At 34.6% G+C, this 26,873-nt stretch overlaps 1 protein-coding gene across 4 annotated transcripts in view; it reads left to right on the forward strand.

Annotated features, from left to right (window-relative positions):
* GIN1 (gypsy retrotransposon integrase 1) overlaps positions 1-25,640 on the forward strand; it is a 29,170-nt gene extending 3,530 nt beyond the window's left edge. For 2 of the 4 annotated variants that reach the window (XM_041751204.1, XM_041751205.1), the window contains 7 exons: positions 6,187-6,332; positions 8,194-8,387; positions 10,455-10,760; positions 16,273-16,464; positions 16,559-16,735; positions 17,212-17,497; positions 23,842-25,640. In XM_041751204.1, coding sequence (XP_041607138.1) covers positions 6,191-6,332; positions 8,194-8,387; positions 10,455-10,760; positions 16,273-16,464; positions 16,559-16,735; positions 17,212-17,497; positions 23,842-24,116 — 1,572 coding nt within the window. In that variant the 5' untranslated portion in view covers positions 6,187-6,190 and the 3' untranslated portion in view covers positions 24,117-25,640. Of the gene's footprint in view, positions 1-6,186; positions 6,333-8,193; positions 8,388-10,454; positions 10,761-16,272; positions 16,465-16,558; positions 16,736-17,211; positions 17,498-23,841 lie in introns of those variants that run through there. The other 2 variants (XM_041751206.1, XM_041751207.1) reach the window with 2 other exon arrangements.
* The last annotated feature ends 1,233 nt before the right edge of the window (positions 25,641-26,873 follow it).

Here is a 26,873-nt window from a genome sequence, read left to right on the forward strand (position 1 = left end):
TTGAGTAAATCTGATGTCTTTGAAACTCTTATTTTCTTGTCTACAAAGTGGATATATGACTAGTATCCACTTTACATGATGTTGTGAGGATCATCACGGTGAAGAACTGTATAAATGTCTGCAATTTTTAAGAATTGCTTTTGCAGTTATTTTAAAGAAAATCTCCTTTAATTAAAAAAATTGTTCCCTGCCGTTGTAGTTTTGGCTTTCCCAGTTGTCCTACAGTAGCACATAGTGTGTAGCCTTTGCTGTCTGACTTTTTTCACTTAGCATAAAAATCATGATTTTTGAGATACTTATCTTTTTGAGATACTATTAAGTATATTTTTAGTGTGTTCCTTATCTGTACTGAGTTGTGTTTCCCCATATGGATCTACCATAGTTTGTTATCCATTCACTAATTGATGAACATTTGGTTTGTTTTCAGATTTTAGCTGTTAAGAATAAAGCTTCTAGAAACTGTCTCATACACATTTTTGTGTGGACATACACTTTCATTACTCTTGAGTTAAAACTGTTTTCTGACATGTTTATACCACTTTGTATTCTCACCAGCAATGCTCTATATTCTTGGTAGTACTTAGTATTGCCAGGTTTCGTTTTTTTTTTTATTGTATTTTACCTCTTTGATGGATGTGTAATAGTATCTCAGTTTTTACTTGCGTTTTTAAATTTTTTATTTATTTGACAGAGTGTGCACAAGTGTACAAGCAGGGGAAGTGAGAAAGGAAGAAGCAGGCTCCAATGCAGGGCTTGATCCCAGGACCCTGGGATCATGACTTGAGCCTAAGGCAGCTGCTAAACTGATTGTGCTACCCGGGCACCCCTTTATTTGGGTTTTTAAATGTCTGATTTTGTTGAGCATGTTTTCATGTGTTTATTTGCCAATCATATCTTCTTCGATGAAAGGTCCATTTAAATCTTTTGCTCATTCTTTAGGTTGGTTTGTTTTTGCTGATTGAGATTTAGGAATTCTTTACAAATTCTTTGCAACGATGGGGATAGAGCTAGAGTGTATTATAGCCAAATTAGAGAAAGACAACCATATGATTTCATTCATGAGGAATTTAAGAAATAAAACATGAACATGTTCATGTTCAAACATGAACATAGGAGAATTAAAAAAAAGAGGGAAGCAAATCATAGACTCAACTATAGAGGACAAACAGAGTGAGGATTGATGGAAGGAGGTGGCTGGGGGATGGACTAAATGAATGGGTATTAAGGAGCACCTTTGTAACAGGCACTGGATGTTATTTATATATAATTGATGAATCACTAAATTCTGTACCTGAAACCAGTTTTACCATATGTTAATTAACTAGAATTTAAATAAAAACTTGAAAAAAATAAGAGTTGTATTTACAAGTTCTAAGACGCAAGTTTTTATTATTATATATGCACTACAGATATTTTCTCCTAGCTGTGATTGCTCCTTTCACTTTCTTAACATTGCCCTTAAAAAAAACAAGTTGTGGGAGGCGCCTGGGTGGTATAGTTGGTTAAGCGTCCAACTCTCGATTTTAGCTCAGGTCATGATCTCAGGATCTTGAGATCAAGCTCCTGCAATGGGTTTGGTGCTCAGGGGGGTTTCTGCTTGAGATTCTCTCCCTCTGTCCCTCCCCCTGCTCTCAATCTTCCTCTCTTCTCTCTCTCTCTCTCTCTCTCTCTCTCTCTCAAATAAATCTTAACAAAAAAAGAAAAGTTTTTTGATTCTGTTTTTTTTTTTTTTAAATTTATATTCCCATAACCTGGTTCATATAAGGATTTAAGGACTTGGTAAATGAATGAACAAATAATAAGTTGCATGGATGAAAAACCTAGCAACTATAATAGTAAAACAGGAAGTTCTACAAAGGTACAAAGAAAGTCAGGAGAGGTTGAAATCACTTCAGATTCAGGTATTATGGAAGGCTTGCTTCAGTGAGGAGCTAGAGCTTGACCTTGAAAAATGGTTAAGACTTAATCAGAATTAGAAGGATAGGCCATTCATGAGGGAAATGGTGACATAGATCAGGTACAGAGAATAGTTGGGATGTTAACAAAGGTATATAAAGGAGACGAGGAGAAACTATAGGACTTGTACAGATTGTAGGGGCTTGGCTAAGTAGTTTTAGACTTTGCATTAAGCAGTGGAGATGACCAGGGGCAGTCAAATAGTGTCTATTCTCTTAGTAATTCATTTGGAAAATAAAAATGTGTTGAGGATGATAACAAAAACCTCAAAGAACTCAGTCTCCAAGATTCTGTTTATTACATTTTTATCTACTACTTGACTATCTACTACTTGACTTTTGCAGCAAAGCTCCAGCAAAGCTTGACTTTTATACTATGGGCTTGCTCTGAGGAGAGTGAATTATTCTATTTTGATCTATTTTCAGTTCTTCAAAAGGTAAGGGTTTGAAAGTGGACAGGTTAATTTCAGCCAATAGGCTTTCTGAACATGAATCTTGGTTCATGTATTTTAGATAGGACAGCCAAGGGTATCCTGATAGCACAGATCCTTGTATGTACTGAGGGCTTCACTTACATTGATTAAAGGTTTTCTAGTATTCTCAGCACTGTAGACTGAATATGTGTCCCCCCTCATCTGTATGTTGAAATCCTAACCAGTGTGATGGTATTTGAGAAGTGATTAGTTCATGAGGATGGAGCCCTCAACAATGGAATTAGTGCCTTTTTTTTTTTTTTTTTTTTTTTTTTAAGTAGTTTCCATGCCCAGTGTGGAGCCCAGTGTTGAGGCTTGAACTCACAGTCCTGGGATCAAGACTCGGGTGCTAATGAGCCACCCAGGCACCCCAGAATTAGTGCTCTTTTTAAAAGAGGTCAAATGCTCCCCAGCACCGTCTGTTGTGTGAGGACAGAGCAAAGAGGTGATCTATGAACCAGGAAGCAAGCTTTCACCAGGCACTGAATCTGCCAGCTTGTGCTTGGGTTTTCAGACTCTAGAACTGTGAGAAATAAATGTTTGTTGTTAGTTAGCCACCCAGTCTATTGTAGATTGTTACAGCAACCCAAATGGACTAAGACATCCTAGAGAATCGGGGAGGGCAGTTGGGGGAACTTAGAGAAGTTTTAAAGTATAAGGACAAAATATGGCTGTCACTGTGGTTTATGGAGACATTCATGTTGTCCAACGGCCAGTTTTTTCTTACCAGTTAAAATTGCTCATACCCCATGTGTTACGGGACCTGTACTTTCTCTGAGGTGTAAAAGTTTGGTCTTTTGCTCCTGGGGGCTTTTTATAGGCTTGAAAAGGCTTCTTTTCTTTTTAAGATCCTTGAGATTGTGCGACCATTACTGATCTCTGAAAGGGAGGCAATAGAGGATTTTATCTTTGTGTAAATCTTATCTTCCTCCAGATACCATACTCCCAGATGATTTTCTTTTAGATGATATAGAACATTGTTTGTTCGAAAAGCCATTCATAGAAAACAGTAATTTGGAATCATCTATTTTACAGAACACAGACCCTAGTGATTTGATCTAAAAGAGAAAGGGGAGAGGTGCCTGGCTGGCTCTTGATCTGGAAGTATGGGTTCGAGTCCCATATGGATGTGGGGGTAGAGATAACCTAAAGGCAAAATCTCTAAAAAGTAAAATTAAATTGAGAAAGGGCAATTCTTTATGGCCTTTGGACTTGGAAGAGCTTATGTCAGTGTAACCTGGAGTTGAAAATAGGACAAATGATTTTTGCTTGTTGTTTTAAGAGTTGAGGAGATTTAATACAGAGCTCAAGTGGCAGGCAGGCAAATGGATAGGTGGGCCAGCATGGTCTGTTCCCTACTTGATGTCATACAAGTCTTACTAAAATGAAAATCTATGAAGGGTGGAAGTTTGTCATAGAATCATTTGACAGGGGAAAAACTAGTGAGGAGACATTAAAGTAAAGAGGTCTAAAGAGGCATCAAGAGGTCTTCTGTGACAGATTGGGTAGGTGATGGAGGTAAAAGAGAATGGCACTTTACCAAAGACAGAAAGAACAAAGAACTAAGATTTAGAGCATCATGGAACTTAAAAATAGGGCCACAGGACAACGACTGAGTATATACGTAGTAAATTCTCTCTGTCCTGTTAAAATTTCCAGTAGGGGTTATTATGACTATGAAAAGTCTGTGAATGTTCTTGTGCACATCTTCTGATAGTCATGTCTTCATTTCACTGGGGTATAAACTTGAAAGAATTAAGTCATTAGGGTAGCCAAGTGTTCAGTTAGAAGAAACTGTCAGTTTGCTAGGGGAGCTGTAGCCTTTTAAACTCCCACCATCTATAGGAGTTTGATTTGTTACCTGTCCTTACAACTGATGTTGTCTGTGTTTTTAATTTTACCCTTTGTAATGTGTGTAGTTATAAAATCGTGGTTTTTTAATTTGCTTTTTGGAGTAATGATGTTGAGCACATTTTCACTTATTAACCATTTGGATATTTTCTTTTTTGCAGTGCCATGTAAGATTCCTCCCCCCATTTTAAAGGGAGGTTTTATCCTTTTCTTTTTGTAGTTTATATATGCTGAATATGAGTCCTTTGTTAGATATATATATTAAAGATATCTTCTAGTCTTTGAATTACCTTTTCCTTTCCTTAAAGATATCTCTTAAATAGGTTTTAATTTTGATGAAGTAGAATTTGTTACAATTTTTTTCTTTTAAGAATAGTGTTTTTGTGTCCTGTTTAAGAAACCCTTACATATTCCATAAAATAGCTTACACTTTATTGTCAACCCGAGATTAAGAAACATAAATGTGCTGATATTCTCACTGGCTGTTATGTAAAGATCAGAAAGATAGTTATTGAATGTGGAAAGTGCCGTGTCATAGGGGAAGAGAACAGGCTATTTGTTTAAGCCGTATGTTCCTAGGCACAGACTATTCTTTTTTGTTCTAATATTCCCTCTGTAGTAATACTCTTTTATAGCCTCATCCGTACATCTCCTAGTGGTCAGTAAACATTCATATTGTTTTTAGAAATTAAAAATGTTAAGCATTTGTATCAGAATCCTAGTAGGAAATAGAAGATACACTCTCCTAAAAATTTGAAGAAAATTTAATGAAGCTCCTATTTAAAGATATAAGAACAGAGTCATGGTGGAATAGTGCCCTTGAATTAGCAAACAGAAGAAATGATGTGATAGACTTCCAATGAAGTTTAGAGACCTGAAAGATGGGCTACTCAACAGAAGCTATAGTTGCAGAGGGTTGTAGCCTAAACTAAGGAAAGACCTGGGAAATAAATACCCTGAACTCTTCTGCATTCTGATTTGCCTGTTGGTACCTCCCATTGGACAAGGCGAATCAGAAAACTAAATGTAGTTCATAAGGATCAGTCTCTGAGGGCACAAGAGCAGAGAAAGAAAGGAAAGGCCCAAAATTTTCTGGATGGGTAGAGGTAGTGACAAGCAGAATAATCTGCACAGAATAGTTCCTTTCAGCTGAAAATATGAAAAGGGCTTTTTTCTTTTTAATTTAATGGTTTCTCTTATAATTTGTGGTCTAAAACAGACGAATTTTATTTTGTTTTGCTTTTGTCAGTGTAGCCAGAGTTTTCTTCATAACAGAGAAAGTGTGTACAGGACCGAAAATTATTTCTGTTCAAGAATAAGCTTATATGTAGTTGAGAAGAATATATGAGATCTAGCATAGCTAAGTATCTTCTCTGTCATTTATCAATGAAGCATTTCCAAAGCAAGATCCAATAGATCTTTCTCATAAATTATATGAATGGACTATTTTTTTTTTTTGCATTTCACAATGACCATGAATATTTTTCGAAGGAAAAAAACCTATATCTCCCCTTTATAACATATCATATATTTAAATGTCACATAACAGAACCATCTGTATAAGTAATATTTCATTTGATGATAATGAGAGACTTGAAGCAAAACTTTTTGAAGCGTAATTGTTTATTTTCTTTTTTCCCAGTATGTGGAAAATTTTCAACATTTCTTTTCACATGGAAAGAGCAAGATAATGTGTCATGATGTATCTATCTCAAAAATAGCCTTTGAATATATTAGTTCATATACATCACACAGTTCCTTTTCTGTACTATATTTATCTCCATCACAGATAATATTCCGGGAATGTTCAATTCATATGTAAGCAGAAATATGACAGAAGCCTGAACTAAAATAGCAACTGAATGAGCTTATCATTTAAATTTTATCTTTAAATATCTATTGCCTAGGTACATGATGGTCCGTAGTGGAAAAAATGGTGACCTTCATCTTAAACAGATTGCGTATTATAAACGAACTGGTGAATATCATCCAACTACACTACCAAGTGAAAGAAGTGGCATAAGACGAGCAGCAAAAAAATTTATCTTCAAAGGTAACACTGGGGTGCCTGAGTGGCTCAGTTGGTTAAGCATCTGACTCTTGATTTTGGCTCAGGTCGCAATCTCAGGGTCTTGAGATGGAGCCTCTTGTTGAGCTCTGTGCTGGACATGGAGCCTGCTTAAGATTCTCTCTCCCTCTCTCTCTGCCCCTTTTTTTGTACACCCCCCCCCCACCTCCACTCATTTTCTTTCTCTTTCTTAAAAAAAGAAAAAAAGAAAGGTAACATTTATGCCTCAAGTCTTAAATATAGAGTTGATATGGATGCTTTTCCATGTGTGTTCTTTGTGGAATCCTGAGAACTTCTGCAGTAACTGGCTGTTGCTTAACAATTAGCAATGTAATTGATGATTCCACTAAGTCAAAAGCAAAATAAAAATTACACTGAAGCTAACTGAATGCCAATAAGCATGAAAAAGAGCATTTTAAATCATAGACAGAAAAAATATCATACCATGAAAAAAAAATAACAAAACACTCACCTAAATTAACCTCTCCTGCTTTTGTCCTCAGGTGGTTCCTCCTTTAACGACATTTTCTAGCACTTATGTCACTTTCAATGAAGAACTTATTTGTTGCTAATATGAAGATGTTGACATTAAGTTTTTACTATATTTACTTCTGTGGTCCCTCCTGTCATCACATATCTTCAGGGTCACGTTCCTTTTTGGATACCTAATCTCCCTGAATGGATTAAATATTTGAAAGGCAGTAGACAATTTATGTTGAAAGATTATGGTAATTTTTCTCTCTTCTCTTCCTTCAAAGGGAAGAGAAGTTTGCAGTGAAATAAGGCAGAAGATAAGTCACCAGATGACTAAGTGAATGTTGGTGCTATTAATTAATGGGAGTTTTGCCTCCAGGTACAAAGTTAGGCTTCCCAAAAAACAAGTCAAGAAGACTTTAAAATAATAAATAAATATGTCCTCACATCTCTCTGTGTATATATCTCCTCCTATAACTCTTACATTTCATAAGTATACCTATTACCTCTTAGTAAAGTTGTGGTTCATTCATTCATTTATTTAAACATTTATGCAACAAATGTCTACTAAGTTCCTACTGAATATCAATCACATTTTAGGTCTTAGGAATAATACACTGATGAATAAAGTAGAGAAGGTTTCTGCCCTTAAGTTGCTTACCTTCTAATTCAAGTAAGGAATATTTTTCACTCAGCATATGCTTAATTAAACATATTAGTAACTTAATGCTGTATTTTGGAGTTTGAGTAGCAGTCTCATCCACACTGGAGAGAGAGAGTGATTCTTTCCCCTACCTCTTGTTTTCTAGCTGTGAATTCTTCTCAGGTGCCTTCCAAAGGAAAACAGAGAACTGTCTGAAAGGATTAAGGTTCTCTCACTTTCCTGCTTTACAAACCCCACCTCCTGTTCAAATCTAGAAAAAGTTAACAGTGGCAGTTGCTTACAAAAATGTACTTATGGTGAAATGCTATTTTAGAAAATTCTATTCCAGAAGTTGCTTATCTATTCATAATTTATCTGCTAATTCATGCCATTTTTAGGAGGTGCCTACAAGTATTTTTCCAGTTTGAATACTCCCATAGAAAGATATTATACTCCTGTAGTTATCACATGTTTTTTGATGAACAAGCTAGCTCCACTGGTATAGATAGCTACAGAATTATAGCAACTAGTGATCCTTCTACATATCAAGTAAGCATAACAGCTGAGGACCTTTCAGACTGTGTGTGCATTCCAAATAAATATTGTCTTAGAGGCAAAAAAAATTTTAAAGAATGCAATGATTTGAAGATAAGGCTCTGATTAGATTATCTTAAAGCTGTAGTGATATCTAAAAATTGTAATCATATCTTTTGTTATTATTTATTCCAGAAAAAAAGCTGTTTTATGTTGGAAAAGACAGAAAACAAAATCGTTTGGTAATTGTTTCAGAAGAAGAAAAAAAGAAAGTCCTAAGAGAGTGCCATGAAAATGACACTGGAGCCCATCATGGCATATCCAGGACCCTTACTCTAGTGGAATCTAGTTATTATTGGACTTCAGTGACCAATGATGTCAAACAGTGGGTATGGCTTATGTTTTAAGAATATTTTAAATACTATCTTTGTGGTAGATATCCAAAATTCATTATTGCTCCAGATTTACTCTGAATATTATTTCTTGTTAAATACTTTTTGTACTAGTAGTGTTTGTACAGAAACGTTTTAAAGGAGTTTTATTTCCCATCAAAATTCTCCTTTGGGGTGCCTGGGTCACTTAGTCTATTAAGCATCTGAGTCTTAATTGCACCTTAGGTCATGATTTCAGGGTTGTGATACTGAGTCTAACTTTGGGCTATGAACTGTGGGGTGGAGCCTGCTTAAGATTTTCTCTCTTCCTCTTTGTCCCTCCTCCCTCCCTCTCATAAAAAAAAAAAAAAAAGCTTTTCAAAATTCTCTTTTAAAATTACTGAAGTATAATTTGAACTAAAACATTATTTAAACATTTGAAAAATAGCATATTTAAATTATTTAGAAGCAGATTTTCATCATTGAACTCTTTTGTATGGGCAGAATTCTAATAGGACTGAAATTCCTTTGACTAAATACCTCTTTGATGGCAGTCATATAATCTTTTCTTGAGGAAGAATCTGTTCCTAAGTCAGGTCCAGTGGGTGCTCTCATTTTTTTTTTTTTTTTTTTTTTTTTTGTGCACATTTCATCTTAATGTAGAAAATGTCAAATATGGCAGAGACCCAAAATTAAAGAAGGCAAAATCAAGTTTTAAAAATAATGAAATTAGTCTTAGTTTTGAAACTTTACAACCTATTACAACCTTCGGCTTCTTATAGGATATTCATCTAGGAATTCTGGTATTCTTACTGATAAGTCATCTGATCCCTACTCTATGTAGTGTACTCTGTATGACAAATGGTAGGAATTCCTTGGTATGTATGGGAGATCCTTTTAATAATTATAAAAGTACATCAAAAAGACTGTTATTTCAGGTATAAAGAATTAAAACAACATTTAATTAAATAACATTTGAGAGTTACCAGTTTGTAGCCTGTGCATGTATTCTAAGACTTCAGTATTTTTTTTGTATTTGCCTTTAGAACTTGTCACACATTCCTTTATTCAGTGAAACCTTTGTCAGATCTTTATCATTTGAGAATGGGTATGACTTTTAGAAATAATAAGATTATGATGAAAGCTAGTATGTACATAAATTGGAAGATAAAATTTTTGATTAAGAGTAACTGTAATGCAAATATAGTTTATAAAATTTTGCTCACAAGTTGATTTGAAAGTGGTTTCAAAAGTGGAATTCTAGAAATATATTGAGCATTGGCACCATCCCGTATGTTACTCAGTTCTCATCCCACTCACATTAAAAGCTCTTTGACAACATGGGCTTTGTTTTTGTTCTATTTTCCTGGGACCTTGAGGAATTTCTGGCATCTGTAAGTGTTTTTTGAATAAGATTATGTTTTAATAAATACTGTTCTAACAGATCGGTGAATGAATTTATTAGAATGATAACTTTAAAAGAAAAAATCTTTCGCTTATAGAAATGATTATAAATTCAGACACTGACTTAAAAATATAATGAATTTGATATAACAAATTTGTTTTGAGATTTATTCACATAATGTTTATTGAATGTAAACTGGAATTTTTTTTTCTTTTTGAATGTAAACTAGAATTAATGTTCCATGTGAATAAGACCTCTGAAGGTAGTCACTGGATTGTAATAGCAAGTAATATTTGCTTATTATTCTGAATAGAAGGTTTTATTCTATTCTGAGAATAGTCTAAAAGCTTCTCCTTCAAAACAAAGTACCTATTAACCATTTTAAAATTCAGATTTAGGGATCCCTGGGTGGCGCAGCGGTTTGGCGCCTGCCTTTGGCCCAGGGCGCGATCCTGGAGACCCGGGATCGAATCCCACGTCGGGCTCCCGGTGCATGGAGCCTGCTTCTCCCTCTGCCTGTGTCTCTGCCTCTCTCTCTCTCTCTCTGTGACTATCATAAATAAATAAAAAATTTAAAAAAAAAAAATTTAAAATTCAGATTTATAAGACTGCTTTTTTATTATGTTAAATATATTAACATCTCTATATCTTTTTTTTCTTATTGTGTGCCTGTTTTATAGGTATATGCTTGCCAGCATTGCCAAGTGGCAAAAAATACAGTTATTCTAGCACCTAAACAGCACCTTCTCAAGGTGGAGAATCCGTGGAGTATAGTTACTGTTGATCTGATGGGCCCATTTCATGCAAGCAACAGAAGTCATGTTTATACTATAATCATGACAGATTTGTTCACAAAATGGGTTGTGATTTTGCCTCTCTGTGATGTTTCAGCATCAGAAATTTCTAAAGCTATTATCAATATATTTTTCTTATATGGCCCTCCTCAGAAAATAATAATGGACCAAAGAGAAGAGTTCATTCATGAGGTAAGATAGATAAATTAATTAGGTCTAAGAGCATATTTTACTTACTTTCAGTACCTAGCACACCTGTGCATTATAGAGTAATACATTATAGAGTAAACTTAGTAAGTTTATATAAATTGCTACAGATGTAGAGGTTTAATATTGTAGAGCACAAAGGTAGCTGGACTGGAAATTAAGAGACCAGGATTTTGTATTAATTGTGCAACTAAGTAATTATAAATCTATCTTCAGGTTTCCTAAAACTAAAATGAGGAAGTTGGACCAAATAATCCTTGTTTTCTAGCTTGAAAATTCTGTAATTGGGGACCCGGGGCTGGCTCAGTGAGGAGAGTATGTGACTCTTTTTTTTTTTTTTTTTTTTGAGTATGTGACTCTTGATCTCGGGGTCATAGGTTCAAACTCATGTTGGGTGTAGAGATGACTTAAAAATAAAATCTTTAGAAACGTTCTATGATTGACATACAGAAGGAGAATTGACTAAATGGAGAAATACATCATATTTATAAATGAGAATATTCAGTATTGAAAGGTATTGATTTTTCCCAATTCAAAATTAATTTACATAAGTAATTTCTAATCAGCATTAATAAAGAGGGAGCTTTTTTCCTTGCCTTTGACTTTTTCCAGAGTTGACTTGGAAGTTATGCAGTCAAGAATATATATACATATATATATATATATGTATATATATGTATATATATATGAAAGAATATTCTTTCAAGTTAACTTGAATATATATGAAAATCCTAAAAAAGGAATAGTGACAATAACACTTAACGTATATTTTAAAATTTTCATGATTAAACAGAATACTAGTATAAGAAAAAAATCAGAGACAACGAGACATGTTTAATTCTGTCAACAAGGAGTTGTAGCAAACATGTAAAACGTTATCTACCAGGGAAGCTCATTAGAGACTCTGTGTGTAGAATTTTTATTGGGAGCTGTCACATAGGCACCCTCTGCCTGGCTTGTACCAAAATCTTAGATTCCTAAAGGAAAAAAAGGTATTCAGCATAAACCACCTTGTTTGTTTAGTTTAGGCACTGTAAGCCACGTTTATCAGGAAACAGTGGAAAATCCCCAAATCCAAGTTCCTATACCCTGGATGGCTCAGTCAGTTAAGTGTTCAGCTCTTGATTTCACTCTGGTCATGATCTCAGGGTCTTGGGTTTGAGCCCTGTGTTGGCACTCTGCTCAGTGCAGAGTCTGTTGTCCCTCTCCCTCCCTCTTTGTCGCCCCCCTCCCCATGCTCATGTGCCCTCTCTCTCAAATAAGTAAATAAATCGTTTTAAAAAATAACATGGAAAAGTGTTCAAATTAAATAGGAATGAATAATGCAAAGTAAGACCATTTTAACTTGTCTAATCAACAAAAATGGTAATAATACCAAGTAGACTACAGGTAGAATGAGACAGCCTTACCTTCCTGGCAGCATTGCAACTTGAAACTAACTCTCTCATAAAATAGTTTTCCAAAGGTCCATTAAAAGCCATATATATGTGTGTTTGTGTGTGTGTGTCTTTGGTTAGCAATCCTATTTCTAAGAATTTATTCCAAGGCAATTATCCAAAGTACAGAAAAAAAGCTCTTTTATGACATGATTACCACAGTGCCATTTATATTAGCGAGAGACAGGAAACAACCTAAAATCCCAAAAAAGAGAGTGTTTAAAAAATTGTGTCTGGCCACATGATGAGATTATTTTGTGGCCATTAAAAATGATATTTACCCAAAAAATTTATATTTACAAAGAAAAGGAATTAACAGGGGCACCTGGGTGGCTCAGTGGTTGAGCATCTGCCTTCATCTCAGGTCGTGATCCTGGGATCAAGTCCCACATCATGCTCCCTGCAGGGAGCCTGGTTCTCTGCCTATACCTCTGCCTTTCTCTGTGTGTCTCTCATGAATAAATAAGTAAAATATTAAAAAAAAATAACATGTACACTGTTTTTAAGATTTTATTTATTTATTCATGAGAGACACAGAGAGAGAGGCAGAGACACAGGCAGAGGGAGAAGCAGGCTCCATGCAGGGAGCCCGACACGGAACTCGATCCCGGGCCTCCAGGATCAGGCCCTGGGCCAGAGGCGGTGCCAAACCTCTGAGCCACCCAGGCTGCCTGCTCTTAACAGTTTTTCGTGATTAAAATATACACAATCATCTGTTGCTTTTGTAATATAAATTACTAATGCTCAGCAATAACTAGTTCTCCTAGCCTTTCAAATGTAGAAGGCTGTCTTGTCTTCTTGGAGGTTGGCAAGCCCAAGTAACTAGATCTAGCCAAAGAAATTGAATGGATGGATGGATGCCACTTTCAGGCTGAGGTAGTGAAAACCATATGCTCCTTTCTTCAGTCTCCCAGTCTTTTACTTTTTCTCTGGGGAATTGACTGAACATTCCAGATATTACATTATAGGGGGTGAAATTTTCTCATCTAGGATTGCTGAGGCATGTAGTCAAGAATTGTTGCCTTGAAGAGACATACTGACCCATAGCCAAGTTCGTAGGAGCAAGCAGTAAAATTACTGCATTAAAGCTGAGACTTGAATGTGTTTTGTAACTACCACATAACCTTGCCTGCCTTGACTGACACAGTGGTCAAAATGAGGTGCGTGAAGCAATCCAGTTTATGGGATAAAAATGTTGGAACTTTGCTTATGTTTCTTTTTTATCTAGTAAGAAAGAAAAGTTTTGCTAATGATGTATACAGATGATTAATAGCATCCTGAATCAACAAGGCGGGTGATTGAATGTCACACATGATGTATGAGGGTATGAAAAGAGAAAGAATCCACAACACATAAGAGGTCTATCTACAGTTCCCTTGCTCATTCTTAGTTTTCAGCAGTAGTTGTGTTTATAAATATCACCTAGTTTTCATCAAACTACTCCTCATGGAATAGCCAGATGGCTTAAGTTTCCTACAGTGAAAACAAGGTACTACTAATAACACAATCATCCATCAACCACAAGAAAATCATAGAGCTGGTACTTCTACTTAACTTCTGTTACTAGTTCTTTTATAGACACATTAATGAGATGAAAACAAACATGAATTAATTAAATCTGATAGGAAATTGTTCACCAAAATCCAAAATATCAAGAAACTGATTTGCTTCCACCACAACTAATAAAAAGCCTCATGCTAAGTGCATGTAGTGCTTAGAGATAATAATCATGACAATATGGACTATTATGAGTCACCCATTTTTCCAGTTATGTTTAAAGTCACATAATAATCCAGGACTTTGGAAATTTTACCAAAGATAACAATGTTTATAAGCCTCTTTTGTGAAGTTTAATAGCAAAAAGCTAAAAATCACAGATGATTGAGAAAATTTGTTCTTTTTACTCTGATGTATGTAAATGGCTTAAATATACAGTGAATATAATGGTGACAAAATGAAATGTCGTCTTTTATTAGCAAACACATACCAAACACTGCTAAAGTGTTGAAATAAGATTACAATGTGGCAATGTGGATGAATTCAGTGTGTGTATTACACACACAGTTGGATGAAAATATAAATGTTTCAATACAATGCAGGAACTTTTAGTAAAGCTCTGAAGGAAAGAAAACAAACATTTCCAAAGGAAAATCTCCTCCTTTGATTTTAAATAAAGGTCTTTAGAAAAACAGAATTGTAACCACTAATAGAATGGTTTGATGGGAGCAAAAAGGCTCTGGGGTTATGATATCAGGCTAGCATCCCACAAATGAATTCACTGGATCATTCCTAGGCAACCTCTTGAAGCAAAGAAGTTGTTAGACCCTCTTCCAGAGGTCAGTCATTTAAAAGCATTGATTATGACCTCAGATTGAGGCTGACCCAAATAACACCAATTCTCTGAGATTTCTGTCTCCTTTTAAAAAGATTTTTAAGTAATCTCTACACCCAGCATCGGGCTTGAACTTAAAACCCCAAGATCAAGAGTAACATGCTTTATCCACTGAGCCAGCTAGGCGTCCCTCTAGGATTTGGTTGTTGTTGTGTGTGTGTGTGTGTGTTTTTTTTAAGTATATCTTTTATATTACTTTTGAATGAAAAGACTGAAAGGTGGGGGTACAGCTGGTTAAGCATCCTACTTTTGGTTTTGGCTCACATCATGATCTCATGGTCATGGGATTGAGCTCCCCATCGGGCTCTGCGCTCAGTGCAGAGTATGCTTGGGATTTTCTCTCCCTTTTCTTCTACTCCCCCCTCCCCCCAACTCATGCTCTCTCTTTCTCTCTCTCTCTTTCAAATAAATCTTTAAAAAAATTAAAAGGAGGTCGCCAAAATTAGTACATATATCAGCTAGGAACTTTATTAGTTGCAAGGAAGAGAACTGCTGTCTTCTGCCCAATATATATACTCCAAAAGTTACAAGAAGGCTAAACTGTCCAAGGTTGAATGTCTTTGGGAATCCAATCTTCCAGTCTTCTGTTCCACCATCTTTGAGATACGACTCTTAGTCTTATGTTCACAAGATGGGTGCCAGAGCCTACGCCACAAAATCTATATTTCAGACAAAAAATGGAGAGGACAACAGACACAAAAAAAAACTAGTATGAACTGAGTCTATCCAACAACTTTTAAAAGCCCAACAACTTCCACATTTCCTTTTGACCAAAACAGTATCACATAGCTACTCCTACCTGCAAGGTAGGTTGGGAAATGTGGTTTTGGTTTTGGTGATTATTAGCTTTACCTTTTTAGTTACTCTGATATGATTTGTCTTCTTACAATTAGGCAACAAGAATACAATCTTTTAAAAGACCTAGTTTATTAACCAAAAGTTTACCCAGTTAAAAATAATAAGAAAAGATGGTCTGAGGCATAAGATAGGAAACAAGTTTTTTATGTTTTATAGGCTTATAGTTAGAAGTTTTCTAAACTCATTTTGACTTTTCTTAGGTCCTGCAGATAATAAATATAACTACGATAATAATAGTAACATTATAAGTTATAAAGTGCCTAACACTTGCCAAGAACTGTTGTAGGTGCTTCACAGATATCTACTCATAATTCTCAAAAGAATCCTGGGCAGAATTATCCTCATTTTATGCATGAGGAAACTGAGTATACAAGTTTAGTTATTTGCCAGTCTCATAACTGTTAACTGGGTTATGTGACCTAGTATGTGTTTGAGAAATTGTCTGCTGAATTAAAATGTTATATGAACTCAGAGTTAGTGTTAAATTCTGTTCTTCCGTTTGCTTGCTGTATATGTATGTTTGGCAAGGCTCCTAGCCTCCCAAAACTTTTATCTTTAAAATGGGGTTAATGGTAACTCATGATTGTTGTAAGGTATAACAACAGTAATGTAAAGCATCTATTGTTTTGACCAGTGGATAATAAGCACTCAGTAAATGGTAGTTGCTGTTTTAAATACAGCATGTGTATTTTTATATATAGAATGGCTATGGTTAATGAAAAAGGCAAGATTCAAGTTCTTTTGAAACCTTTTGGTCAGGGAAAAGTAAAATACAAATTTTAAAGTCCACTTTGTTTTATATACTTTTCAGATCAATGTTGAACTGTATGGATTGTTTGGCACAAAGCAAATTGTAATTTCTCATACCTCCCAAACCATTAATCCAACTGAAAGTACACCGAGCACAATAAAGGCATTTCTTTCTAAACACTGTGCTGACCACCCAAACAACTGGGATGATCACCTATCAGCTATTTCATTTGCCTTCAATGTAACTCACTTGGTATGTGTCTTTTTATTATTCTGTACTTTTAAGTTATGACTGTTTCTTGGCTACTTAAATAATTACAAATTGTTGTTCATTTTCCTTAAAATAGGAGCCTACTAAAAATATACCGTATTTTCAAATGTTTAATCGAAATCCATATATGACTGAGACTTCAGATATTCTCCATGAAGCAGATGGTAATGATACAAGTATGTTTGCCAAAATTCTAGGTGCAATTAAAGAAGCTGATAAAATAATGGAGAATAAGACAACTTCAGCAGGACAGGTGATTCTATTTAATAGAAAACTCTATAACCTAAAAATCCACGAAGTAATTTTAAAAATTTCACCATGCACACACATACACATGGATGCACACATACATATGTTATATAAGCCAAGTTTGTTTCTATTAAATTCTGCTTGTTTTGATTACATAGTATGCTTACTAACTATAAAGTTCTGAGAGACGGTAATGGGAATACCTTGTTCTTTGGAATTAGGTTGAACTGAATTCACATTCCTGGTCTTGTTGCTTTCTGGTCGTTTGATTTGGGCAAATTACTTAACCTATCTCAGTTTAATTTCTTTGCAAAGTTGGGGTAATGGTACTGGTTTTGAAATATTTTTCAGAATTAAATAGAGATTCATGTCTACATTGTAATAATATCTTAGTAAGTAACCATTTTGTTATTTGCATTTACTTTCGAGAAACTATAACTTTCCTCCCTTTGTTCTCTCTTTTTTATTTTGCTCTTATAGATGGAGAACAACAATCTTGATGAACTAAATAAAAGCAAAATCATTGTTAAAAAGAAACCAAAGCAACTAAATCCATTTCATTTAAAAGTGGGTCATGAAGTTTTAAGACAAAGAAAAAATTGGTGGAAGGATGGTCGTTTCCAGTCAGAATGGGTTGGTCCTTGTGTCATAGACTATATTACAGAAAGTGGATGTGCTGTTCTAAGAGACAACACTGGGACGAGACTTAAAAGACCTATCAAAATGTCCCACCTTAAGCCTTATGTAAGAGAGTCCAGTGAGCAAGGTAAATATCTGTTACTTCTTTACATTTTACTTTTTGTGAATGAGGAGGGAAGTTAAAAGTAATGTAAGAATCCACCCTCCATCCAACCAAAACCTCTTTTCTCAGTTAGGTTTTCTTTTACTTTTTCATTTTTATAAAATGTGGTATAATTTTAGATCCCAGGTATTCCGTTCTGTTAGAATGACTATCTTGAAACTGTCAGGCTTCTAAGAGATACGGTTCTGATTTCTAGTGTACTTTTCATACATTTACCTCATAGTTCATGTAGGAGTTATTGGACCCATTTCACAGAAGGAAGAATTAGGTCTTCTTAATTTTTGCTTTCACAACATTTTGTCACTTTGTGCCTCGGCTTAGCATAAGAAATATCCACTAAGGGGGGATCCCTGGGTGGCGCAGCGGTTCGGCACCTGCCTTTGGCCCAGGGCGCGATCCTGGAGACCCGGGATCGAATCCCGCGTCGGGCTCCCGGTGCATGGAGCCTGCTTCTCCTTCTGCCTGTGTCTCTGCCTCTCTCTCTCTCTCTCTGTGACTATCATAAATAAATAATAAAAAAAAAATTAAAAAAAAAAGAAATATCCACTAAGGTAAATGATGCCAAAACCAAACATACTATGCAGAATTCTGTTGTGAGATAAATATACTAGAGAACTTTTAAAAAAGTGTTTTTTTTTTATGTTATGCCATAGTCAGGTTATGACAAGGAAAGGTGCACAGTGGGGTGTAATCAGAATGCTATAAGGAGAGGTGAAAGCTTGAACATAGTTATGCTTGCCCCCAGATGTTGTTTTGAACAGTCAGAAGGATATCCTGATTTCTTTAACCCCTTTTCTTTGAGAGATTAAGAGAGAAATGACTTTTTGCTATGGCTTTCAGATTAAAACCCACTTACTTGAGACTGGTTTGTTCTGTCCTATTGTAACCATTCCCTAGAGTTTATATGAGGTGGATAACAGAGGTAGTGAATTGGTACCTCAGCCAGTTTTAATTTGGCTTTTCCTGTAAAGAAAAATAAAGCATCAGTATTATTTGGAGACAATATTTATACTTATTTATATTATACAGAGTATTTATACTTAACCTTATTTCTTTAGGGTAAAGAAGCCCTTAAGGGCTGTTGGGCAAATAGCTCAACTTTCCTTCTGATCTGGGTCAAAACTGTCAAGTTTAAAAACTCTTAGTATCAAAAAAACAAACAAAAAAAAAACCTCTTAGTATCTTTCCTTCTGCTTGTAACAGCCTGATTGCTCAATTAGTAAACTTACCCTGAACTGTTCTAATTCTGAAAGCTCACAGTCTCTTCACTGTCCTTGTTGAAAGATGGTACTTTCATTCTTTGTACTACTTGCCCTTTATGATTTCTTTCTTATGTAAGTTTAGTAGAAAAAAAATTATACAGGTACATATTGTCCTTTCTTCTCTAGCAAGATTGTTTCCCTAATCTCAGCATTCAGGACTCAGTCCTTTCTAATATGTTAGCCTTCCTTAGTTAATACAAAATTTACATTTAAAATGTTGCTACATCTGCTTCAACATTTTGCAATTTGCTCTTGCCCAAGACTTTCTCAGAAAGGAGGCCAAACATTTTGCTACTCCTGCATATTCCAGAATTCAATTGAGTAGAACAGTTTCTAAACAAAGGCAGTCTAATTTTTCCCTCATGCTTGAATTCTCTGCAGATATTTCTTCCAGTAATATAAGGAAAATTTTAATATTAGTACTAGTGTACATGTAAGAGATCTGAGTTAGATGGGTAAAATTGTGTTTTCTTATTAACCAAAGGAAATGTGATCCAACCATCCTGGAATCTGGTTCTTGATTACTATTTGTTCCTTATTTTGTGTTTCTTTTCTTTATAGAAATTCAAAATAAATGTGATCTCTGCCATCTTTTTCTTCAGTATTACATATTCTCTTGAAAATCTTTACCTCAGAAGCTGATTTTAAAGTGTCCTTGAACTGAATGTCATGCAAACTAAATATCTTTGAATGTCTTAAATCCTATTCTTTGACATAAATTTAGAAGAGGTATATCCAAAAGAACTCTGAATTTTCTGTCTGTACTTGTCATTGCTACTCTTACCAGGTGTGAGATCGCATAGCTATTTTAAAGACTCACTGTCCAAAGCAGTTAAGCTCTGTTTCCAACTTCTTATCCATTCTTATCTAGAACATAATGTAGAGGGAGCACATTCAGTGCTAGGTCAACAATATTTCTCATGGCTATTTTAAGCAGGCCTATGTCATTTTGTCTGGTTCAATGCCAGGTACTTGTTTTTCAAGACTAATTATTTTAGTTAGTTTTATGACATACCTTAGTATCTCTTTATAATCCTAATGTTCCCTTCTGAAAAGAACAATGTTACTGACTCTTCTATCCAACATAGATTTTGAGTAGTTTTATTGTTTCATTTTGGGTAGGAGTTGTGATAGATTTCTGTCTGCTGATTGCTCTTCAAAGTTTATGAAACGGTTTTCATTATTTTATAAGTTTCCTACTGCTGCTATAACATATTACTATAAATTTAATGATTTAAAACACCTTACAGTTCTTTAGCTTAGAATTCCAACATAGATAGGTCTTACTGGGCTAAAATTAGGCATTGGCAGGGCTTTGTTCCTTTCTGTAGGCTCTAAAAGAGAACCTGTTTCCTTGCCTTTTCCAACTTCTAGGGGCTACCCACACTGCTTGGCTTGTGTTCTCCTACCTCTGTCTTCAAAGCTAGCAATGACAGATAGAGTTCTCCTCACATCACAGTCACTGCAACCTTCTCTCTTCCCTCCTCTTCCATGGTTAAGGACCCTTGTCCTTAGGCCCACCTGGATAATGCAGAATTATCTCCCTGTTTTAAGGTCAGCTGGTTAGCGACCTTAATTCCATCACTTCTCAAATTCTCCTTTGTCATGTAAGGTACTGTACTTACAGGTCCAGGGAGTTTTAGAACATGGACATCTTTAGGGACCCATTATTCTCCCTCCCACTTTTATGGTTTCCATTCATGAAACAAAACAAACTTTAGATCTTTATTAAGCCCATTATATTTACTGTTTTATTAATATAATTTATCCAAAGAACTTCCCTTTGAGCTCTTAGTTGTGTAATCTCTAAACTGAGAGTCATTCAGTTCTCTGTTGTTAGTATTGGTTATTTTTATAAATGTGGCAATTATGTAATACCAAATTACAGTAATCTGTCATGATTTTATCATAAGAAAGGATGGATAATCCATTGTATCAACACATTCTAAAAGTTTTAGAATTATCTGGCTGTATATAGAATTAGTCTGATCACCTCTTCAGAATAAGGAAATTTAGTATTCTAAAACCATGTACTTTTCTTTATGTTTAACGAAATAAATTAATCCAAATCACTCAGACTTTTCTGAGACTTTAATTTCAACTTACTTTTCTCCTTAGAGAAACTTAAAAATTTGTTTCTTAATTCCTTTTTTTTTTTAACTCCTTAAAACTACATAAGGAAAAGTATGTCTAAACTGCTGTGATAACACCTTACCTCCACTTGGAAAAAACTAAAGGCTTGCTTACTCAGTCTGGCCAAAGCTGAAATAATGCTTTCATCAAACAGATGTCATAATGATAATTAAATTAATAGAATGAAAAAAGAAAAGTTTATCCTTTAATACAGCTGAATAGAAAAATGTTTTAATATGATATGGTTGCTTTGTATCTTGTGGACAAAACTTGTTCTTTTTTACATCCCTAATTCAGGATTATTTTACACCAGAACTGTCAAATTGATATATATAAAATGCAAAAGTTATATAGTAATGTAATTTTAAATTTTCTAGTAACCACAGTAAAGTAGGCAAGAAATATGTGAAAATTTTAAAAATATATTTGATATAACCTGCTCTATCTAGTTATTATTTAATAATATGTGTAGGACCTCAAAAGTCTCTTCTGATAATACCTGGTAGTTTGTTTTGAAGTTAGAGAGCATTTCTGTTGGCTCCAGTAGATCTAGACCATATTGGAGTTGAAACATATTTGACCTTCTGGATAAATGAGAATTGGTTTTGGTTTTTTTGTTTGTTTTTTTTTTTCTACACAAACATAGCTTGAAATCTCCAGAGTAATTTTCCATTGCATGTAAAGTGATTTGTGTAGAATTTGCCAAGTATAGAGTTCTTGTTCTCTACAGTTTTATTACAGTAGTTTTTTTTTTACAATAGGTACTTTAAAATTTATCACTATTTAAAAGAAAAAATTTGTGTATTATATAAAGTCATGTACACATATGACACATAGAAGCTCTCCTCTTAGAAACAAGTGCGGTTGGTAAAGTGCATTGGTTTTGAAGTCCAGTATAACTAACAGGTTAGCTCAAGATCTGAATGTATTTCCAGGACATCAATGTGGCAACTTCTAAGAGCTTCATGTCTATGCTATGTGCATTTTCCCTGTTGATACCATGTTTACTGGACATATTTTTCAAAAAAAAAAAAAACTGAGAAAACTGCATCAAAGAATTTTTGCAAGGATCTTTGGAAATACCTTAAATTTATGGTATCTGCAATCACCAATACTTTGAGCACTGTGCAGGCCTTGAAACTGTGGAATTCCCATGGCTTATTTGAAAAATTTCACCAGTGATACATTTATCATACCTAACCTTTGGAAGTTCTCTTATAAGTGTCTAGCCTTCTCCAGTATTAAGAGCCTAAGAGTGAACTTTGATGTTGAACCTTTAGCAACACATTCTGAGTGTTTCAAGTGCATTGATCATGTTTTTGCTCTTTCTTGCTGTTCTTAGACAATAGCACTTCTCATGAGTTGCACAATTTGGTTTTTATCCTTCAGAATTGTTCACTTGTCCAGCAGTTCATCCCGTGCTAACATACAAAAATCATTTTCTTACCACCTTCAATTATCTATACTTTTGTTTTCATCATAAATACCTATATCTTGCCATCTTTTCAATCTAATTACTACTTTTGCATGAATAAGAATTGGTGGAAGAAAACTTGGAAAACCTCTCAAAATTAAAATACCAAATATACTTTGCCTAATGAAGAACAAAATGGTCAAAACTACATGCCCATGCAAACCCAAGTCCACTTATGGGAGAGCATCATGGCTTTCATTTTTTTAAGTTTTTAAACCAAAGTTCTTAAGTGTGTAAATTTATGGGATTAGAACAGGCCCAGTGAGCTTTTCACATATTAGTAGGAGAATGGGTAGAATAAGATCATGTTCTAGGGTTTATTAGGAAATTTATCTGCTCTGAGAAACTTTCTTCGATCTCTAATCTAATGGGCAATTAGTCTTCCTTTTGCTATTTCTTGAACTTAAAATTTGAGGGCTCTTTAAGCTATTAAAATCTTAGAGATAATCATTAATGCTTTGGGAAAAAAATGCAGAAAAAGAAGGCTGGGGTCCATGAAGTTAATCATCTGTGGTGGAAGAGTTCTTTGTTATAATGAATTAAAATATCAGGTAGGGAAAAATCCTTTTATGTACATAAACCTTTTTTCATGAAGATGGTACTTGTTTTACCATCAGGTTAACATATTAAGCATTTTTTTTTTCTGATAGCAATGATAATTTTGCTGAAAGTAGAATAAAATGCTGACAAGGGAAATTCCTTGTCAGTATTTCGGTATGAATTTAACTACACTTTAGAAGTTCATGAGCATTTTGGTATTAAATTACACTTAAATAAGCTAAGCATTGTAAACTGCCTACTTACACATAAACCTGCCCACTTACCTGTATCACATAAGCCTGATTCTGATAACTCATATAAGCCTGATACTATTAATTTCATTTTATTATAAACTAAAATGTTTATAATTTCATATTATAAACAACTTGATATTATTGTCCTAATTTTAAACAACTGGACATTCTTGTCCTTATATGGATTCTGTGAAGATTAAAGTTATAAATGTAAGGATTTTATTTATTAAATATCTTTCAAGATTCCATTAATTTACTCAGGAGTACCTTGCAGAAGCCTATTAATAAGTGTATCATAAACATCAAAAATAGAGTTTTTATAACTTTGCTTTTAATCTTTACCATGATCTTTGGCCCTTTCTAACCACTCATGTATACCTGCCAAAGACAGATCAAGGGAACAGGAAAACTTGGCTCTTTTAAAATCTTAGAGGTCTTTCCTGAATTCTGTGTATATGAGCTGTCAAATGTATGTATCATTTTATTCATCCTTTGACATGTGTATTAATAGATAGGAGAATTCACCAGCAGTTAATCTTAGAGTTAATTTTTATTGCTTGGAATTTTGTCCCCATTTAACATTGTTTAATTTTAAAATGATGTTTAATTATTCTAAAAGGTAAACTTACATATTTCTTTTTTCAGATAGTCTTTATCTCTTGCAAGGTTCAGTAGTGGCAGATCATGACTACATTGGATTTCCTGAAATTCCAGTTGGAGCATACCAAGCGAATATTCTGGTAGAAGATGCAACTATTGGCGTAGTCGATAATGAATTACTGACATCAAGCAAAGATGGTGAACTCTTAGAATTTAGAAATGCCAAAATCTCTCCATTGATAGAAGATCATAGTACTCTTGAAAAGCAGACTTTCAGTCTGTTGGACTCTTCAAACCAAGTCCTTGAGTACTTAAGTTAGTAAATATCAAAATTCATTTAAAGTGCTTCTTTAGAAAGTATAACTCCTTGGATCTTTATCTTTTGCATTCAAAAAAAGTTGTGTAGAAGTGTTTTGATACGCTCAGAATGACTAAATCCTGAAGGTTTATTTTATAACTCTTAATTTATCTAAACTTGTGTAATGTTTGAAAGTCAGTATGTGTGTGTGTGTGTGTGTGTATATATATATATGTATATATATATGGGAAGGAAGCATATAAATGTATAGAGCGTGGTTGCTTCTTAGAAAGGAAACTAAACTCTAGCTCAAGACTCTCAGATCTTTCTCTTGTATTGGTACCATATATTTTTTTGGATATTTTGCCCCTTTAAAATAAAAGCTTGAACTACCCAGAATGGGATTAATAAATATTTATTCCACTATAACAATGAATTAAGTGAAACTTCTTTCTGTGTCATTGCAACTTTTAAAAATAATATTGTAGGAAAGAATTTGGAGTTGTTTAATGGACTCTTACAGGATATTGATAATTTCACCTCCTAGGCTCATAATTTGTATCTGAATCTATATATTAGTTTGAAAACATTTGTGCATTTCCATAATATATATTAAAGTCAAAAGTACCCACTAATAAGATTTTTTCTGCAATCTTAAAGGAGTAATAATGATAAAATAACTAATACCAGAGATTTTAAACTATAAGCTCTATGATGTTTATAACTTTATTCAACAAATATTTGTTATAAAGCACTTTGAAAAATTCTGTGGGAAAATTAAAGAATGAGTAAGATGTGTCTCCTCTTTTTAAGGGGCTTACAGTCTGATAAGGATTATAAATTGCATAAGCCTTGTATAATACAAGTTACAAATTACATGGCGAATTCCATTAGAGAAAAGTATAAATAATACACATAGGGAATCACAAAAGAGAGAAATTACTTCTAGATAGAAAACTTGAGCTTGACCTTGAAGAATGCACAGGATGTGATGAGAATACAAAAGTATTGTAACGACTCACAGAAAGGCAGGGCTTTTTGTTGTCTGCAGTACCTCAGGTATAAGGTGAAATAGTGAGACGGGAGGATAAAGCTGAAAAGAGAAGTAGAGAACCTTGTGGAGGGCTTTGAATACTGTCACGGTTTGAATTGTGCACCTCAAAATTGCTGTGTTGAATTCCTAAACTCTAGTACTTCAGAATGTAACTTTATTTGGAAACAGGGTTATTGCAGGTGTAAACATTAGTTAAAAAGAAGTAACATTGGAGTAAAATTGGGTCCTAATCCAATATGACTGATGTCCTTATAAAAGGAAGAAATTTGGACACAGACTCAAGGACAGTGCCAGGTGAAGAGAAGGCAGGGACTGGGATGATCGTCTACAAGCCAAGGAATGACGAAGATTGCCATCAAACCTCCCAAAACTAAGGAAGAGGTATCAACAGATTCTTCCTCATAGCCCTCCGGAGAAATCCTCTCTGTCAATAGCTTCATGTCAGATTTGTAGCCTCCAGAACTGTGAGGCAATAAATAACCTTTTATATAAGCAATCCAGTCTGTGGTACTTTGTTATGACAGTCCTAGCAAAGCAATACAATACCTAGCTAAATTATTTTTTTATTCTCTGAGGGCTATTAAAAGTTTTTTGTTTGGTTTTGGTTTTGCTTTTTACTTTTTTTTTTTTTTTTTTAATGTAAGCTCTTCCCCCAGCCTGGGGCTTGACCTCACTACTCCAAGATGAAGAGTCACATGCTTCACTGACTGAGCCGCCCAAGAGCTTCTACTGAAGGCTTTTGTATAGGGAAAAGTCATGAGCAGAACTACGTTTTAGGATTTTTAATCTGGCAGCTAATAAAGATTAGAGGAAGAGAGAAGAAAAGAATGGGGATTAGTTGATATGATTGTGCAATGATGATGAGTAATGGGAACCTAAACTGTGCTAGTAGCATTATTGATAGAGCAGGGGCACCTGGATGGCTCAGTGGTTGAGCCATCTACCTTGGCTTAGGCTGTGATCCTGGAGTCCTGGGATCGAGTCCCACATTGGGCTCCCCACGGGGAGCCTGCTTTACACGTTACATTGTACACTTTAAAAGGATGGATTTTATGATCTGCTTAATGTCTCCGCCTTTGTGTGTGTGTGTCTCATGAATAAATAAATAATATCTTTTAAAAACAATAGAACATACCTTAAGATCTACAGAATATCTCATTTTATATGTCAACCATGCTGAACAGTGATGGGATACTGAAAATGGAGACCTGAGATATTGCAATTACTTAAGAAAGATTAAATTCTGTTTAATACAGGCTAAAGGATAAATGATTGAAAGAAAAAAAAATTCATTCTGGGGTTTTATCTTATGCCAGAGACCAAGTAAATTACAGGTAGGATTCCAAAAGAAACCTTAAAGCATAGTTGTCCCAAATAGTGGTAACTATCACATTCCCATCAGCAGACCAAAGTTCGTAATGGAGTCATATTGGATCCTCGATGGTAAATATATTTGGCGAAGTGTCCTTTTCTTAGCTCAGATGAAGTGGCTTTCCTTCAATAATCATTCAAAATCAGCCTCTTTTTCATTGTAAGACGGTAATTAGTAGTGAGTCATTTTCTAATTACAATTTCTAATTACAATTTTCTGAATTACAATTTCAAGCACTTGAAAAATTCTCCCTTGAATTTCTGATCAGATCGTTAATCCAGTGTGCATGGGCCATACTATGCTGTGTCTATGGAGCACCCCCAAATCTTAGTGACTCAACACAGTGAAACTTT

This window comes from Vulpes lagopus, chromosome 4 (genome assembly GCF_018345385.1).
Source record: "Vulpes lagopus strain Blue_001 chromosome 4, ASM1834538v1, whole genome shotgun sequence".
NCBI lineage: Eukaryota > Metazoa > Chordata > Mammalia > Carnivora > Canidae > Vulpes > Vulpes lagopus.